Genomic DNA, 18311 nt, shown 5'->3' with positions numbered 1-18311 from the left:
CCTATTTTTAAAGACGAACTGACCTGAACTACAACATACTAAAATTTAAAGATAAGTCCGATTGCTTAGATGCAGGCGTTCAAAGTTAAATCAATATGGCTCCGTTCATTATGACATCATAGGCTAATGGTGAATGTGGCTTATTAAAAAGCGCCGAGACACGTCTTTTGGTGAAAAGATGATTAAAATTGGTTGGTAAGAGATTGGTAAACAGTGGAAATATAGGCCGGTCAATGTGATCTTCCATATCTCCGCTCCCATCAGGCTTTATAAGTAGGGTATCGTTGCAAAGGTCTCGACCTCAGTTACAACATACTAATCCCTAAAGGAAATGGAAAACGTTTTTTTTTCGAGTTATTTAGTTTCGAATTTTTAAAAATCGTTTTTCTTTTTACTTTAGCGCCTCTAGCGGTCTTATTAGATTATGATGAACAGGTATTAAAATTTTGTTATGATATATAATTTAAAAATTTACTACTCGTCAGGCGGCAGTACTGTCGGGATGACAAACGTTTCATGAATCTGAACTCGTAAGGTTGTCGCGAGACGGCGCTAATATAGATGTTTTTGTGTGTGTGTCATCGCAAGAAGCAGAGAGTCTGTTAAGTAAGTGCATAAAACATTATAAGTGATTGACTTATGCCCAACCTTATACCACTTCTAATTTGAAAGATGCTGTGCATATAAGACGTGCAAGATGCGAAAATTGAGTGGTAAGTGTATTAAACAAATAGCTAGATACACATATTTATCCTATCCTAAATCTTTTAGTAAACACTGGGAGCACTGGAAGAGTTTCCAAAACTCCTCTTGCCAAACGCGTTGCTCCACCTGCAGTCCCCGATATCTACCGCCATTCAGGCAGCAGTTTTGGCTCCTTCGCATCATGCGACGAACTGGATAATCGTGGCGTTCCAACACTAAGTCACAAATCTGCTGTACTCTACCATCAGCAAATGTCATTGCAAGAGGACCAGGGAATTGATCTTCAGCAAAGTCCGGTGAGTTATGGCCATACTCCACTAACAACAACTATATAATTAACTTAACTGAAACATGTTAGTTTCGTACTCAAATAAAAATCACAAGTTTATTTTCAATACATTTTATCAAAAAGTCTCTAAAAGGAATAGTCGTTTTTACAAATTTAGAAATCAAATTTTTGGCAAACTAATTATTATTATGGTATTTAATTAGTGCATAAATTTAATCGACGATTTTTGTGGCGAAAAAAGTGATGGAATATTAGAATTTTCAAAATTGGGACCTGCGAAACAGTTTTCCGTGGGAATGAGAAATATCTGAAATTATTACAAATTGAATAAAATTTAGATTAAAGGAGCTTAATACAATGAACTTACTTTAACTTTACTCGAATCCTTTAGGACGATGTACGGAAAACTCGCCAATTAGCTTAAACTAAATTTTTCCAAGCACGACGTTTCGGAGATATATTTTCCTCCTTCCTCAGGTGTATGTGTTTTTTGGAGAAAAGCTGGTCAGAATATACAAATCACTACCTAACTCGACCACTTCAACAAGCTAACTGTAGTAGATTGGGAAATGTGGAAAATGCAGCTTGTTGAATTGGTCGAGTTAGGTAGTGATTTGTATTTTCTGGCCAGCTTTTCCCCAAAAAACACATACACCTGAGGAAGGAGAAAAATATATCTCCGAAACGTCGTGCTTGGAAAAATTTAGTTTAAGCTAATTGGCCGTTTTCCGTACATCGTTGAACACCAATTCTTGGCCGGAAAATAATCATAGCGAATCCTTTACATTCAGGTCTCCTACTACAGATAGGGTCCTGAGTGCTGACTGCCACCGGCATACTTCCCAACTTTCGTTCGAAAAGTCGCAGAAAATCTCGCATCGTTGACGTATATAATATGACGAGAAACACGTTCCACTTATCATTTTCTGGCCTACCAACTGAAGCATTTCGACTATTTTCTACATATTCCATGAATTAGATGGAATGGCCTTTTACTATCCACTCATTAGTCATCCATACGTAATGAACTACGTAAAAGCCCCTGAACGTCGTAGAAAAGAATATACACATAAATATCAAGACGTATTTCCGTCTTATGCAATAAAGTGGTTGCAAAATACCCTATTCTCTAATGGAAAACTGCATATTCTGATCTCAATCCAAATCTTTGCTTGTATCACTCTTGATCGCCGAGAGAGTCGCATGAGTGTTTTTGGTACCACATGGGAAACGTGTGTAGGAGCTGCGATTTACTAGAGCTTTTTCCTGTCGCCGACTTGATAAAATCCAAATTTCAAATAGAAGTAAAACTGAAAATGTTACCAAATTTTTATATAAAAAATTTCAAACATCTTCACTTTAGTTTCTTGGCTTCAATTAATTTTTAAACAACTTTATCGGGATTATCGTTATATTAAAAAAAATCTTATTTTATTCTTTCTGTAGGGTCGTGATAGTCCAGGCTCTTCGTCTGGCAGCGCCGGCAGTGGCAGTCGACACTCCACAGTGTCCTTAGATTCAGGTCGAGCTTCATCCTATCATACATCATTGTCTACACGAGGGGCGTTGTCATCACCGCGTTGCTCCATGAGCTCGTGTAGCATAACGAGTGTTGACCGAATGACAAAAAACGACTACGATATAATAGCAGAATGGCTGTCAGAGATTGAATGTGAGGAGTATGCACAGTGCTTTTCTACGGCCGGATACGACTTGCCAACGGTAGCCCGAATGACGCCAGAAGATTTAACAGCCATTGGTATAAAGTCACCACATCATCGTGAGCGCATAAAGCAACACATTGATGCTCTTCAGTTATCAGACGTACTTCCCAACTACGTACCAGACAGCATTGACGAGTGGCTGCATTTATTACGTCTCGAAGAATATGTGGAACCCATTTTAAGTCAGGGCTACCAAACTGTGCGTGACGTGACACAAGTTCCATGGGAAGATCTTGAGGATATAGGCATAGTACGCCTGGGACATCAAAAAAAAATATTACTCGCCATTAAGCGTATTCAGGACATCATAAGTGGCAAGTGGGTAGCGTCACCAGGATGCTCGGTGAGTGTATGCTGAAATTTAAGATTGGTTTTAATTAAAATGTAGTTAAGTATAGGCCCTTTCTGGCCTTTACACACATAGACTAATACTCGAGGATACTTAGGCAGTTTATGGCCATAATAAGTTTTTAAATTCTGAAATTTTTTGGCTATGAATGCCTTCCGCCCCATGATAACACATCCGGGTATTCACGCACATGCAATTCCATATTGCATATGAAAATTTTCATGCTCTCTTTCCTTCTTACCAAATCGATTGGTCACATGTAATATCTTATTGTGGCACCTGAAGAGGGAAAAATAAATAGCTCCGAAACGTTGTGACAAAGTGGAAAGGATTTGAGCTTTCTTGGCCTTTGTTCCATCACAGACATAGTTACAAAAATACCTGGGCCCCTATTATGCTAACTCACATCACCCGAGTGATGCGAAAAAGGAGCTTTATCGCTCATCACTCGATTCTACTAATTTTTCGGGCGCTCGCCGAGCGATCGGACGATGCCAAAGCTGTGACAAAATCATCACGCGCAGCTCACTGAGTGATCCAAGCGTTTGAACTTATTTAAAATGCATTTTCTTTAATAAAAGCACATGATTTCTTCAAAATATGTTCTGAAATGGATTGAGAAGACTCTATTCTAGATTATCCACAGTTTTCGAGGAAATTTTTTTGCGTATTTAATTCGCTATTTGTTATTTTAATATCAATTGATATTATGATTGAAGTATTAGAACTATAATATTTGAACAGTTAGATCTCATTGAGCCTCTTTATGCCGCGCCGGATTTAAAATAAATGCAGCATTTATCTCAAGTCTAGTCCGACATGGACTAAAAAGTCGGCTCAAACTGCGCGGTTGCGCATGCGTGTGCGCTGTCGAATTCTCACACACATCCTCATTGAACGGCATTCGCAACTGCGCGTCAGGTTGCGACATGATTCGCTTTCAGTGTAATCCGGCCGAAGTGAGCCGAAGCGCTTGTGTCCCGTTATCAACGCCATGGACTAAAATAAAGCCGAATATTGGGAAATGCTACATTAATGATAAATCCAGCATTTAACTTGGCCCGGCGTAAAAAGGCTCAATGACATAGATTAGTGACTGCAATTAAAGATTAATTAATAGAGACAATTGCAAATAGAATTAATTTATATTTTTGACTATAAATATTGCGAATAAAATAAAATCCACATTCTGAGTGAATGCTCACTTACAGAGAGAATAGAGTAGCATTGCCATCTAAGGTTAATAAGAAATTAGTCCCTTTCCTGCGAAGGACTGCAAAAGCAGGTAAAATTACATTGATTTAAATGGGGTTATTTATGAAAATGAACATTTTGAAGTCGTGCAGCTAAATGAACAAGTAATGAGACTTGCCTCATTTCTGATATACATTTATCTTTCGATTAAATGTGACAAATGACTAAATCAATTATGATGTGAATTTCAAAGTTAAATTCTGCGTTTGAAAATTTATAAAGTGTTTGGCCAATTCTTATTCAAATTTCTGATTATGGGTTCTAGGCACAATCTGGCCGCAGTTGTGCGTAGATAAATATAGAAAAATATTAATTTATCCTCTTTTGAAATTTATTTAAGAACACAATTTACATGAAATCTCATAGCACTCCTTGCTTATCACCCAAGCGATGAGTAAATGAAAGGCAGAACTACCTGCTTCCTGCTTGATCGATTGGCTCATTCTTCTCTTTCCCACTTCGCAACGAAAGGTGACGAAGAGAGCCGAAACCTCAAAATACCCTGTTTCCATCTGTGGGTAAAGTTTGTGAACAAGTCCGAAAAAGTCACGGTTCATCACGAAAAAGCTACATTCACGTGAGTTAGCAGAATAGTGCGACTCGCATCACCCGATAGGAGCTTAAGTGATCTCTCTTTCGGGCGATCACTCACTTGATCGAGTGGTGAAATTGCCGAAACAGTATCACATATAATAAATTCCAGCTAGATACCATAAGCACACGCTTTACGTGCTCTTATCTAGACGTTTTCGTCACTTTTGGTCATGAGGCCATTTAAGTTTTTCGATTCTTTACTCGATTACAGATATTAGCTGTGATATAATAAAAAGTAAAAAGTGTAATAATAAAAAGTGTAAGAGCAAGTACACTTGAGAAAAGCCCTAGCTCGAAAAAAGATAAAATTGCTTGGGTCAGTAAAAAAATATTTTGGTCAGTATTTTTTGTCTGGTCAGTAATTAACAAGCGAATTGCTCTAATGAGGAATGGACAACCAATTACGCCCGGAATCAGTCAAAAACCAATGGAATAAGTGGAATGAGTGATAGAATGTATTTTTTACCCTGGAATAGGGAAATTTTTATGAAATATATTGCACACAAAAGGCTAAAGGCATTATCTCATCAACCTCGGTCCCTAACCTTGCTTATACTTGGCTTTTCTGGACATTAAACAACTTCTGTTTTCTTCGCGTCCGAATCCTTTCGCGACCAGGTTTCAGCTTTATGGTAAGATAACGCGACTGAGTGCTTTCGTGTACTTCCTCCTCCAGACCGGTTTAAGCTTGACGGTCAGCCACTGAGTCTGCGTTGCTCTCGTGTCCGCGTTGCTTTCAGATCATATCATATCATCACATATATATATATCATATATATATATATATATATATATATATATATTTATATATTTATATATTTATAATTTTATATTTATATATTAATATATATATATATCATATATATATATATATATAATATCATGACAATAGAAATTATTATCGATTAAAAAAAAGGTGTTTTCTCTCGACTTTACGCGCAAGTAAAGAAAAACCTAACTTGAGAAGTTGACATTCATAACAATTGATTCTGTGGTTTTTTTTTAAATTAGTTTCAGTAAAACTAAGTACCAAGTATGAGGTATTGTGGCATTTGTGTAGTATTCAAATGAGTGAGATGGTGTTATTTTGATCTATACGGAAAAAAACATATTTTCATAACTTTCTTAATTTTTGTAGATTCAATATGTCTGCGTTATCAAGGCCTTCCTTTCGTATCCACTACGGATGTACTAAAACTGAAATTTTTACTTATCTTTGTATTCTACTTACTTAGTTACAACAGACGCGCGGAAAGAGCCTGGAGAGTCTTGATGCTTCTACAGATCGGTTGCAGGTCACATATTTAGGCCTGAATACACCGGGTACATATGCAGGATCTTACAGCAGCACTATGATGACTTCCTTAGCGGGTGTTACTGTACCTTGGAGGCGCTCCTATGATGATGGTGATATTACACCCACTAATGAGCAATATGATGCAACAAGTGGTACGCTCCCACGTCGTGGTGGAACCAAGACTCGTCCTGTAGCCAAGGTGGTAGCAATTAGTGGCATGATACGGCAAGTACCATCAGATAAAGTACGTCCATGGAAGAAGAAACCCCCATCTCCACCCATACGCCAGGTGAGGCACAGAGTCAGAAGTCATATAAATGGGAAATTTTTGGAAAAGTCTTAACCTTATTTACAACACATTGCCATTAAAAGAAAATGAATTGTCTTGTTCTTGAGTTATTTTACTTCGAAAATCGTTTTATTAGATTGAAAAAAATCCTGTTTTGATTATATTCTCAAAAAAATTAAATATAACTTTAAATACCATAAAGTTATAAGTGTTGTAAACGAAATTATTAGCTGGGATTTACATCACAACTAATATCTGTAATCGCACAACAAATCGAACCTCGCAAAATCAAATCCAAACGACTCAGGTAACCTTCAAATGATGAAATATGAGGAAAATGGAATAGGGGGGGGGGGTCATTTTTTTGTTTTTCGTGTCTGTTGTTCCGTCCCTTCGTCCGTCCTTCCGGCGTGACAAACGGCCTTGTGGGGCCTAAACGGTAAGAAATATCGACATGAGGTTTGCGGCAAAGGTTAAAAGTATGCAGTGGTAATGAAGATTTTTTTGTCCAATCCAACCCCCCACCCCTCCGTCCGCCACTTTGAACACCGCCAAAGTACACTTTCCTCAATTATTCAGCCCCATCTGGCATGAATCGGGCTCAAATTCTGGTATGTTATAGCTGACCTCAAGACCTTTCCAGCGAACAGCCACTTAAGGACCTAGGACATTCCGGACCCTAGCTATAAGAGTTCAAATTTTAAAAATTAAAATGGCCATAGTTTCGCTTCTAATTAACCGATCGGAATGATTTTGTATTCATTGGAAAGGTCTCGTTAAATTCCATCTTCCTTCGTAACATTAAAACTTGCTAGGACCACCGCTAGAGGTGCTAAAGTCGAAAAAAAAACCATTTTCGAAAACGAATAACTCGAAAACGAAATCATAAATTTTCTTTAAAATGTAATATGTTGTAACTGAGGTCGAGACCTTTCCAACGAACCGTTACTTTTGGGGCCTTATTCATTATGAGCGGAGATATGGAAGGTCAAAGTTCACACCTTTCCGGCCCATATCTCCGCTGATTATCAACCGATTTCGAACATCTCTTCACCAAAAAACGTGTCTCGACGCTCTGTAGGTTGCCATAGATATTTTAGTCTGTGATGTCATAACAAATGCCACCATATTGATAAACATTTTAGCGCTTGTATCTCGGCGACTAGATCATGCTTTTCCTTTAAATTTTAATATGTTGTAGTTCAGGTCATTACGTCTCTAAAAATAGATTTTTGTGGATACAATAGAACCGGAGTTATGACGGTTTAAAGCTTTAATTTTGAATACGCCATAACTTTGGTTCTATTTATTTAATCGTAATTATTTTGTGGCTCGTTGGAAAGCTCTTGCACAGCTCTACGACTGTGACTATTTAGAACAACAGAAGTTCATCAGACCACCGCCAGAACCGCTAATGTCAATGAAAAATTTGTAAAAAAAAAATTATTGAAAAATTTTGTTTTAAGGTTACACTAATTAGAGATAATTTTTTAAGTATTTCGATAGTCCAGATCAAGACGTTTCTAAAATGGGGTTAAACTTTTCTATCGAAGCCATAGAACCAGAGTTATAACTGTTTGGTTTACAGGACTTGGATTTTATATTGCATATGAAAATTTCCATGCTTTCTTTCCTTCTAAGTAAATCGAGTTGGCCACGGAAGAGAGAAATTTTTATATCCCAGTTAATACACCATAAGTTTACGCGAAGCGTGTGCTTATTAATAAATATAAGCACGCGCGAAGTGTGTGCTTATCTACATTTTTTTTATTTACAACTAAATACATTAATAAAATTTATAAAAATTTTATTTTCTTTTCTACCAGGGGGCGCAGAGTGTTGATTTATGCCAGAATAACATAACAAAAGCAGAAGTACATAGTGTGCGTAGTACAAGCAGCATTGATAGTATTGACTCGATGCCTTTCGCCAATGACAACGCAGGTACGATCAAACAGAGGATACGCGACGGTCATCAGGTTATGTTAAGCAGCAGCAGCAGCAGTAGCACGAGCAGTACCAGTAGCACCAATACGGTAGCACATGTATTCGATGGTGCACCGTGCGTTGACTCTAATGTATTAAATGACATAGGCAACATGCTGGCCAACCTTACGGATGAACTGGATGCGATGTTAGAAGAAGAAAAACGGTGTGGCCTCAATGAGAGTGAGTAATTGTCATTTTCCAACATGAAAAGACTGATGTCGTGTTTTAGCAATAGGTGGCCCACACAAGATCTAATGAATAGCTAAACTGAGTTTGAGAAAAAATAATAAATATGGATTTCTAATGATTATTATGCCTTTTTATAACTAGCGAAATTTCATATCAGTATATTAAATGTTTCGCTCATACAAGTCTTCATCGTGAAATAAACAATAGAGGAGGAGACCTCATTAAAACAACGTTCGTGAACTTTTAAGGACGCCTTCATACAACAACACATTTCCTTATTTTAAAATAAGTTATGAAATTATGAGCCTGAAAATGGTGGCATCATGTCTAGTTCAATTCTCCCATTCAGTATCTGATTGATCGCTATGTACATAACAAACATAGTCCTATATAGTCATATAGTGGCTGCGTGTTTTATGCAAGCTCAGAAATTAGCGTTTCCATCATCTGAAAAGCAAGGATTTCGCAGTGGCAGAGGACTTCTGAGGGTGCATGGAGAATGATTGGACCAAGTCAGAACAAAGAGGTAATAGATTCTCTCAAAAGTGAATGCGATCAGCAATAATCTATATTATTCCTCTTCCTCATACTTCCTAGGCATCGTTACAAATTAAACAACAAGTAGCTAGCGCCCTGATAACATCTCTCCTTGGAGGCGAAGGAAGGCAGAAGACTACCGCTAAATTGCGTAATTCCATCCAAGAGTACAATACGCAAAAGATAATCGAATTTATTCATTTAAATGTTCAGATTAGTCCAAGGATTGGTCAGCTTTCTTATAATATCTTATCATTTCCATCTTTACCAGGTTCAGTTCCACGTGTTAGTTCTTCTTGTTAACCTTAACAAGGGCCTTCACGTATAGACCCGGCGTCTATCCAACAAGTCCTACAAATCCGCAACGCTGCCGATCATCTCTTGCAAGTGTTTACGGAATCGGGCACATTAAAGGTGGAGTGGTGATCGTTCGATTCTGATCGTCAGGATAATGATCTATAGAGGACTTTTTGAATCCATTATGAGTAATGGAGCTTTCATTCGGGAGCCCTACCTGCAGAAACTTAGTTGAGAATGTGCAATTGACGCAGAATAATTTCTTGAGAATAATGAACACTAATGAAAAAACAAAAAGTATAACTATAAAACACAATGTAAATAAAAATTTTAAAAAGAGAAAAAACAGCCACGGTTGAAATTGTATCAAGATGAAAACTATATAAACACACAACATTCAAGGAAGTAAAAGTTGTAAAAAGCATGAATAAATATAAAACAATATTATGAAAAACAAACGGTTTGTACAGTTGCTAAGATGAGTCTGAAAATCATTACCCGAATTTCAGGGAATTAAGCTATGTATGCTGATATGCAGTTGAAGTCGAGTCACGTGACAATGTTATCATAATTTTTAGGCCAACTGAGCGTTTGAAGAGTTAATAGAATCGAGTGAAGAGCTTTGTCACTTCTTTTTCAATCACTCGGGTGAAGTTAGTTTGTAAAATATGAAGCTGAGAAGAATAACTTACCAAATTGCAACCATTTGCTCCTGTAACAGGATTACTTTCAAAGATTTTAAATTATTGATAATTGGTCTAATTTATTTTACAGAAAAAATATGTGTTATTTTTTATAATAAATTAAGAGTGAAACACGAAATGTTGTATTCTCTCTGCTTTATTTCAGGGCATTTCATCTTTGCTAAATATCTCTTACATCCTACATATGTAATTCAATTTCTCTCATTTTTCTCGTTATAATATATTTTCTCTCTTGCTACAGTTACTGCGCTCATAACTGTTGTGTATCTGCATCCGTGCGTGTGTGTGACAACTTTAAACTTAGATAATGCTTTTATAATACAATATGTTTAATCTAAACATACATTATTATTTATCCTTTTTCACATGGGAGCCTACCTTGTATATTCTTCTGTGGTATACCATTATTTAGAGTTTAAGAATATTTTGATAATAATTGATTCAATTTTCTAAAAATCGGTATATTTATGATTCTCATTGTATAACGTTGGTCAAATAATATTTTAATTGTTATAAAAACGTGGAAGTTTTTTTTCAGGTAAATAACTTCGTAATTATTGTTTGTTGCCTTTATACTTGAGCTACCCTTAGGATTATCCTTTTGCAAAGAGGATATACAATTATTATGTTCCAGACAAAGTTATTGTACTCTAAAAACACTAAATTTAGGTTTAGCTTATATACATATTATTTATTTTACTGTCGCCTGCTTTACCGCCATCTAGCGGCAAACAGCCACGTAGGCCTGTATTGCCACTTCCCTCCCTCAAAGTATTGCACAGAATGGCGGTGTGACCCTTAAAAGCATATAGGCAGCCAGGATAAATCTCAACTGTTATTTCCGTGTGGCACTCCGAATATGTGACAAGGCGTCATATATAAACGAGATCAAAATGCTCAGAATCTACCTCACCCCCAGCGCGTCATGCCTAGTTGCAAACATTTTAACATGAAAAATAGACGAATTATAGTATGGGAACGGGGATTCCATATCAAAAGGGAGTGAAACTCACAATCTGATTAATACAGGTTTCAAGTTTATGGTTATTCTAACTTAATTTATTTATAACATATGATATGTCAAAATTTTATGACTCTCATCTACCCTTATCATTCGGAAAAGTCGAATAATACTCTATATTTTACTGTACGGTTTTTATTATGGGTCATAAATAAGTCTAGGTCCCAATGAATTTTGCACTAAAATTAATGACCAACAATTTCAATAAAATTAGTACAAGACGTCACCAAACAAGAAATTATTATCCATTTTAAATAATTTAGAATCATTAGAGTTATTAAATATCTAAAATGTTTAATACTGTATATTTCTATTTGATTTCATGAATATCAAAGTTTCTCTTAATAAATTTCATATTGAGAAAAAAAGTCGTGCAATTTGTCCTATAATGAAACGCAACATTTATATTGTGCTACATTGCTGTCTTGTGAGCCAAAATTCTATGCCATCTTCCTTTAAAAAATTTTCCACATAATACTAAAATATTTTTATATCACATCATCAAAATCGCGCACCATTATAAGAATAAATACAAATAAATCTCCAAGCATTATTACCAACAAAATACTATAGAAAGAATTTGCAAATAAATCCGTTCCATTCGTTCCAAGAATCGGCGTTCACTATATCAAACGAAGAAACTAAAAAAGTCTCAATCTGGATTAAGAACTGGGAATTTGAACCGCCATAACTCTGGATCTATTGTAGCTGTAATGAGTTATGACCTATTTTTAGAGAACTTCTGGTCTGGACTTCAATATATTAAAATCTTATCAAAATGCATAACAGATTTGTCGAGAGATAGGCGTTCAAGCTAATTCAGTGTGGCAATATTTGTTATGTTTTCACAAACTAATAATAAATTCGACCTACTAAAGAGCGTCGAGATACGTCTTCTGGTAAAGAGATGAACGAAATCAGTTGGTAAGCAGCAGAGATATGGGCCGGTAAAGGTATTAACTTTAGTCCCCCATATCTCGGCTGTTAAAACATCAAGCTCCACAAATAAGGTATCGTTGGGAAGGTCTCGACCTCAGCTACAACATACTGAAATAAAAAATGCATTGTCTTGATCTCTATTTCTTCAAATTCGAAATTTTAGCGCTTCTAGCGGTGGTCCTGCCAAGTTATGATGTTTTGGTGAGAGATGGCATTTTACGAGATTTTTTGGAATGAATACAGAATCAGTCCGATCGGTTAATTAGAAGCGAAGCTGTGACCACTTAAATTTTTAAAATTCAAACCCTTAAATCTAGGGTCCATAATGACCTGGATTTTTAGGTGACGGTTTGTTGAAAAAGTATTGAGATCCGCTATAATATACCAGAATTTGGGCCTAAACCCTGCCAATAGCGACTGAACAAATGAGCAAAGTGTTCAAAATGGCAGACAGAGTAATGGGATTTGGATTTGACATCAATATGTTCATTAACTCTACATAATTTTAACCCTCTGGTGCTAACCGCATGTCGATATCTCTTACCGTTTAGACACCACAAACCCATTTGTTACGACGGACGAGCGAACCGATCGACAGATACGAAAAAGTGACTCCCTGTTTTTCACTTTATATCGTCATATTTAACCTCTCTGAGGTCATTTTAGTTAATTTATCAAAATTCGATTTTTTACAAGATAGCAGATATCAGCTGTGATGTAAATTCCAATTTGAAAATGAAATAATACATTTTATTTCTCCATGCAAAAGTTAAAACATTTAAGGTGTTTCAGAAAATAGGGAGTCATTTTATAATAACGTGATATTTGTACAATTTCGTTCCAGATCAAAACTATTTGAAATATTTAGGTTATAACTTCTCACTGATGCAGCAGAAACTGAATTTAAGGAGCATACAATTTCAATTTAATTTACTTTATGGTTTTGATTCTATATGTCGGATCTTAATATTTGTATCCTCATTTTAAAAGTTACACAAAAGTCTACAATTATTTAGAACAAAAGTTTATATGACCAACGCTAAAGGCAGTAATATCAATGTATATTCAAATTTTTGAATAACAGCCTTTGTTTGATAGTCACGCTATTTTAAAACGAATGTTAGCCTAGTTCGAGACGTTTCCAAAATGGAATTATATTTTTTTTATGGAAATCTAATCTTAAGCTTTTTCCCCTTACCCTGGACTGGTGACTGAATAGTTGAAAAAAAAAACTATACAACTATTTGTCTGGCCCTGTCTCAAACCTGGAGAGTCTGAATTGGTACTTAAAAAGTGATACTTTTTTATCAATTGTGAATTAAATCTTCAATTTAGAGAACTAAATTTGTTCTTCAAACGTAAAATGAAAGTCCGATCCGGATCAGGTAGTGATCCGGATTCAAACAGTCGACTCCATAATATGTATATTATTACTTAAGCGCTCATCTCAAGGGGTGGCTAATGTGGGTTTTGAGTGCCACAGCATCTCTGCATCTCCGTGCATCTTCGACCAAATGACACTGCATCTCCAACATTAGCCACCCCTTGGCTCATATTCTTCAATCCAGAATAGCAGAGATCTCCCAATTCCTAACCACTGTAGCTTTTTAAGCTATTGGATATATTTTCATTAAATATTTCCAGTTTCTAGATTAGACAAAGCATTAAATACATACGAACTAATTTTCCTTCGCCTCTACATCAGTGATACTTTAGGTTTACGTATTCAAAAACAATTTAAATCACTAGTTAAAAAATAGCGTTTTCCAAGACTAAAAAAATTAAATTTTTAACTCGACTATAATCAACTATATAAAAGAAAGGAACAAAAAATAGGAAGATTATTACGTTGAATTCATTGGAAAAGATCTATCTTCACAGAATTACAAATGTGTATACACATGCATACACATTACCCAACATGACCTAAAATATTGATCTCTATTTGTGGACTCGAAAATCGTTAAAAATCGAATGGCAATAATGTGTTAAGAAACACAGAGCAACACAATGAAATATGTTATCATTATTCACAGCGCCGCAAGCTCTAGCAATTTGAGCAAGAAAATTGAATTATGTACCTAAATAAGTTTATGCTTGAATTCTCTAATTAAAGTTAAACACATCTGATTTTTAAAATTTTCTAAGTAAATTATTGCAAATAAACAGACACAGACGGACATGATTTGTCAATAAAAGATTATTTTGACTATTCCATTTAAAATAATACTTGGAATAAACCAGTGGCTCTTTCTAAATCCCGAGAGAGTTTTATAAATAAATCAGCTTCAGAATACTTTAATCTTATAACAATTTCGAAAAAATTATACCACCAAGATGTAAATTGAGTAAATAAAATGTGCACATGAAAATTTTCGCCACAAACAAAAGTTTAACCTTTGTTTTAAAAATATAGTCAGTAAAATGCGAGAAGTAGCATAGGATTATTGTATTACTTAATTCAAATTTCATTATTTAACTTATATGGGTCCGACAGCTTGCTAGAGAAAGTAAGATGAAAAGATATAATGAATTTAATAAACGCAAAAAAGTGCGTGTATTTATCCACGCGACCAACTTGTAATGTGACAATTGCGAAATTAAATGAAATATAAATGTAACAATATTTTCATTTGAAAAATAAACCGATATAACTTTGTTTATTTAGTCACAGAACTCACAAGTTCAACGTGCTCGATGAATCTACGCCAAAATGCTTGTTATACAGTTATGCGTCTATTTTGAATCGATTCTCGCGATCGCGCCGTGGTTAGCTCAAACTGGGTATCGTAGCAACTCCACAGTGAGTTTCTGTGAGTGTTAATGTGTGCGCAAATCGAGAAACAGAGTGTGTAATATACTTTTCAAGTCCGAAAAAATCGCAGGCAAGTGCATGCGAATGCACTTGCCAATGTGAATGTATACGATGGATATTGGCTTATTGAGACATGTCCAAATAAGTGTTTCCTTTCGCGAATGGTCTTTCTCGGCCACGAGTGTTATTGTTCAAAATCCTAAATACACACGAACGTCATTTTTCGCTGTGAGACCCATTTACGCTACAGGGCTGCTTAAGTTTAAAATTTAGTTCTAAAATCAAGCTATTTTGATTAAATTTCTAAGAAAAAATTCAATGGTACATCTAGAATCGTTTCCAAAATTGGATTATATTGTTCTGTTGATACACAGTAGAACTAAAGTATAGATTGTTCAATGTTTAGACACATTTTGACTTTTACTTCTATTCGAAATTGGCACGTACCATGCTGGCTACAAAATAATTTAACCTACAGTAAATTTCAGCTTCACCATAAACATTCGCAAAGTGTGTGTTCATCCACATACTATATCGTATCACATAGTAACTATAATTGCACTATGCAATTTAAAACAAAAAATGTGATATAATATAATTTAATGAACAACTCGAAATATGAAAGGTAGAACCAGATAAACAAAATCTTTGACGTACAAAAAGTGTAGTTTGTTTGTTCTGCAGATAAAAGAATTTTACTAATTTCTTGTTTGGTTTTTCTTTGAAATTGCTATTGAATATTTTTTACTGTGGATCGTGAGTTTGTGACGTTTTTAAAATTTCGATAACTTTTGTCTGAAAAGAGTTAATTGGATAATCATTATGCAGTCACTATATGATAGTGTTCGATACTGGATTTGTTATAATACAAATTTCTGAAATGGCTAGGAATTGATGTCCAAGGTGCAGGTAATAAAGTCAGAATACCAATTAACTTTGAAACCAAATTATTGCTAATAGAAATTCGAACTATTGACAAATCGCCTGTAATATTATCATTCCTGGTGATATTGCAACTAGACAAGAGGCGCGGTTTGAGGGGGTAAATATATTTAATGTCCCCCTTTTTAATAAGTTTTGTCCCTGTGTTATGTGACACTGATGGCACCGTCGTCGTCGCGAAGATGAGGTTCTTGCGCGCCTCCTGCCAACATAGCTGTAAACTGCGGTGCTGCAATAGCTGCTCCACTATACGTGTGATATGGCGTGTAATCATATTTGTAATCTCGCTTCGTGAGCTGATTCACGCTCAGTGGGTTGTTTACATCGCGCGGATTAGCTCCTACCGGGCTTCGTACAGCCGCCGCCTCTTCGTGGCGTGGCGACCGAGTACCAGGACTTGCTATCAGCGTAAGCGGTGAGGCCACACTCGCGGTCGGTGATTGCAGACTTGACAAGGCAGAGAGGCAGCTCGGCGATGACATTGACTCTGTGTCGTCATCCGGAGTCTTGGCATCCTCTACACTGCCACAGCTTCCCAAGTTGTCGTCTGATATGAGGTTTTCCGTCTCACCACCCTCCTCACCCTCCGACTCCATGTACTTTATGCACTTTTTCTTTCGCCTACAAAATATTACAAAGAAAATCATTACATAAAACTTTTAAATTTTTCATTATATCAAATAGAGGAATCCAAGCAATGTAGAGTAATTTAAAAATTACTCTAGAAACTTTCACTTTTATATATTTGTTCTAGGTTAGGAAAAAGAGGTCTCTTAAATTGTTGGAATAAAATATTTTGATATCCATTTAATAATTTTTGAGCAACATATTATTTTGGTTGCAAAAATTGACTTTCAACTTGTTGTATAAAAGGTAGAAATATGGTGCTGTGACGTTTGATCACAAAATAATCATTTCTGTTCAATACATTCAACTGAAATAGAAAAAAATACAAAAAACAAACATTAAAAAAATTAATGTTTTTTAGGTATATGATAATGCAAGTAAAAGTAGATTATAATTTATACTAAAATCAAATTTCGAAGAAAATCAGGAAACACAAAAATGTAAAACCTTCAACGTAAGTGTAAACACTATTAAACATTAGTTTTTAAAACGTATGTCAGTATTAGAATTCGTAATTTCAAGAAATAATATGATATGAATTTTGTTTTACACACCGAACAGACTGGGCTTTTAACATTGATTACACGAGCCCGGGACTTTTTTACGCCCTTGCGGGACCTTTTTTTCCCAAAATTCTTATTTCGGCCAATTTTTTCTCGGGAAGATCGCGGTAAACGATCAGATCAGCTTCACTTATTTAACGTTGCATAGGAATTTCCACCGTGAAAATTCTCATTTTCGTGAAAAACAAGTTTATACACTCAGCGGTGTGACAGAATGAAAAAAAGATTCGTCTGTGTACGATTCCTTTTTCAAGTGTCGTCACAGCTCGGGCGATTAGCACAGCCGCTCGGCACTCGTCGGACTGTTCTACTCTTGTGCCAATGTGTTTGAACGTCACTCCGAGGCCAATATTTTGGATATTGACAAGAAATGTTTAATTTTTCGTGAAATGTGTGAAGAATATTGCAGAGAAGTGAGAGTAGAAGATGGCTTCAGACAAGAAACAGCATCTTCTACGAAGGATTAGTGACTAGTAATTATGATATTTTCAGGGGAATTCTTTCAATATCTCATCTGAATATTGCAGAATCAGTGCACCTTCTGCACTTTCTGGACCAAAAGAGCCCCGGATAAAGATCAACGCGTTTCGAATGAATGTAATTCAATCTGATTCTCGACTCTAGATCTCGCTGATGCTCTTGCTAGCGTTTACTCGAAGATTCCACCATCCGCGGTATTACATACAGGACTTGCAATGTAATAAGTCACGAACTTTATATTTTCATCCCAATTATTAAAAAAAAAACATCATGTAAAAACCGACACCAAAAACTTCCACATAAAAAATTGCTTTGTAGTTTTGTACAATTTAAATTTTATAAAGAAATAAGAGAAATAAAAATACTGCATTAAATGTACTTTAGATTCGTGTTTTTTGCTATAACGGAGCATTAAATTGTTAATTTGAAATAATTTATGTCGATTCCCGCGATACTTTGCTGTCTGCAAAGTATAACTGAGTATTTACCGATAGCGCCGCGTTTAGCATTAAAATCGGCGTTGTCTGTCTCACTGTAGCACAGAAACACAAAAGCGCAGAAGCGTTAGAGAAAAAAAGGGGTCTTAAAGCGAGTGTCCTAAAGAGAAGTCTCCGCTCGAAAAAGTCCCTCGACTGTTATAAAGGTTGAGTCTGTTCGGCGTGTTAAAGGATTTCGCATATTATTGAGTGAAAGTTGATGAAATACTT

The 18311-nt window shown here is 35.7% G+C and overlaps 2 protein-coding genes across 5 annotated transcripts in view; one reads left to right on the top strand and one right to left on the bottom strand.

Annotated features, from left to right (window-relative positions):
• Positions 1-554: 554 nt before the first annotated feature.
• LOC132257081 (uncharacterized) lies at positions 555-10112 on the top strand. The gene is made up of 7 exons (XM_059753809.1): positions 555-606; positions 673-713; positions 772-1001; positions 2441-3061; positions 6151-6501; positions 8328-9205; positions 9277-10112. The coding sequence occupies exons 2-6, from the start codon at positions 698-700 to the stop codon at positions 8676-8678; spliced, it is 1569 nt and encodes a 522-aa protein (XP_059609792.1). The 5' UTR covers positions 555-606; positions 673-697; the 3' UTR covers positions 8679-9205; positions 9277-10112.
• A 225-nt stretch (positions 10113-10337) lies between these two features.
• The window catches only part of LOC132257080 (protein pangolin, isoforms A/H/I/S), a 58267-nt gene continuing 50293 nt past the window's right edge, over positions 10338-18311 (bottom strand). For 2 of the 4 annotated variants that reach the window (XM_059753808.1, XM_059753807.1), the window contains one exon: positions 10338-16555. In XM_059753808.1, the coding sequence (XP_059609791.1) occupies positions 16081-16555 (475 nt within the window). In that variant the 3' untranslated portion in view covers positions 10338-16080. The remainder of the gene's footprint in view (positions 16556-18311) is intronic. The other 2 variants (XR_009468238.1, XR_009468239.1) reach the window with 1 other exon arrangement.

Source organism: Phlebotomus argentipes, unplaced genomic scaffold (genome assembly GCF_947086385.1).
Source record: "Phlebotomus argentipes unplaced genomic scaffold, Phlebotomus argentipes genome assembly contig_75, whole genome shotgun sequence".
Lineage (NCBI taxonomy): Eukaryota > Metazoa > Arthropoda > Insecta > Diptera > Psychodidae > Phlebotomus > Phlebotomus argentipes.
This window is presented reverse-complemented; position numbering and strand designations above follow the sequence as displayed.

What these genes read in the sequence shown, in the direction of transcription:
- LOC132257081 (XM_059753809.1), top strand. An exon ending in TTGATCTTCAGCAAAGTCCG is followed by an intron (nt 1,002 to 2,440) that starts GTGAGTTATGGC and finishes TTCTTTCTGTAG; the next exon opens with GGTCGTGATAGTCCAGGCTC. An exon ending in TAGCGTCACCAGGATGCTCG is followed by an intron (nt 3,062 to 6,150) that starts GTGAGTGTATGC and finishes CTACTTACTTAG; the next exon opens with TTACAACAGACGCGCGGAAA.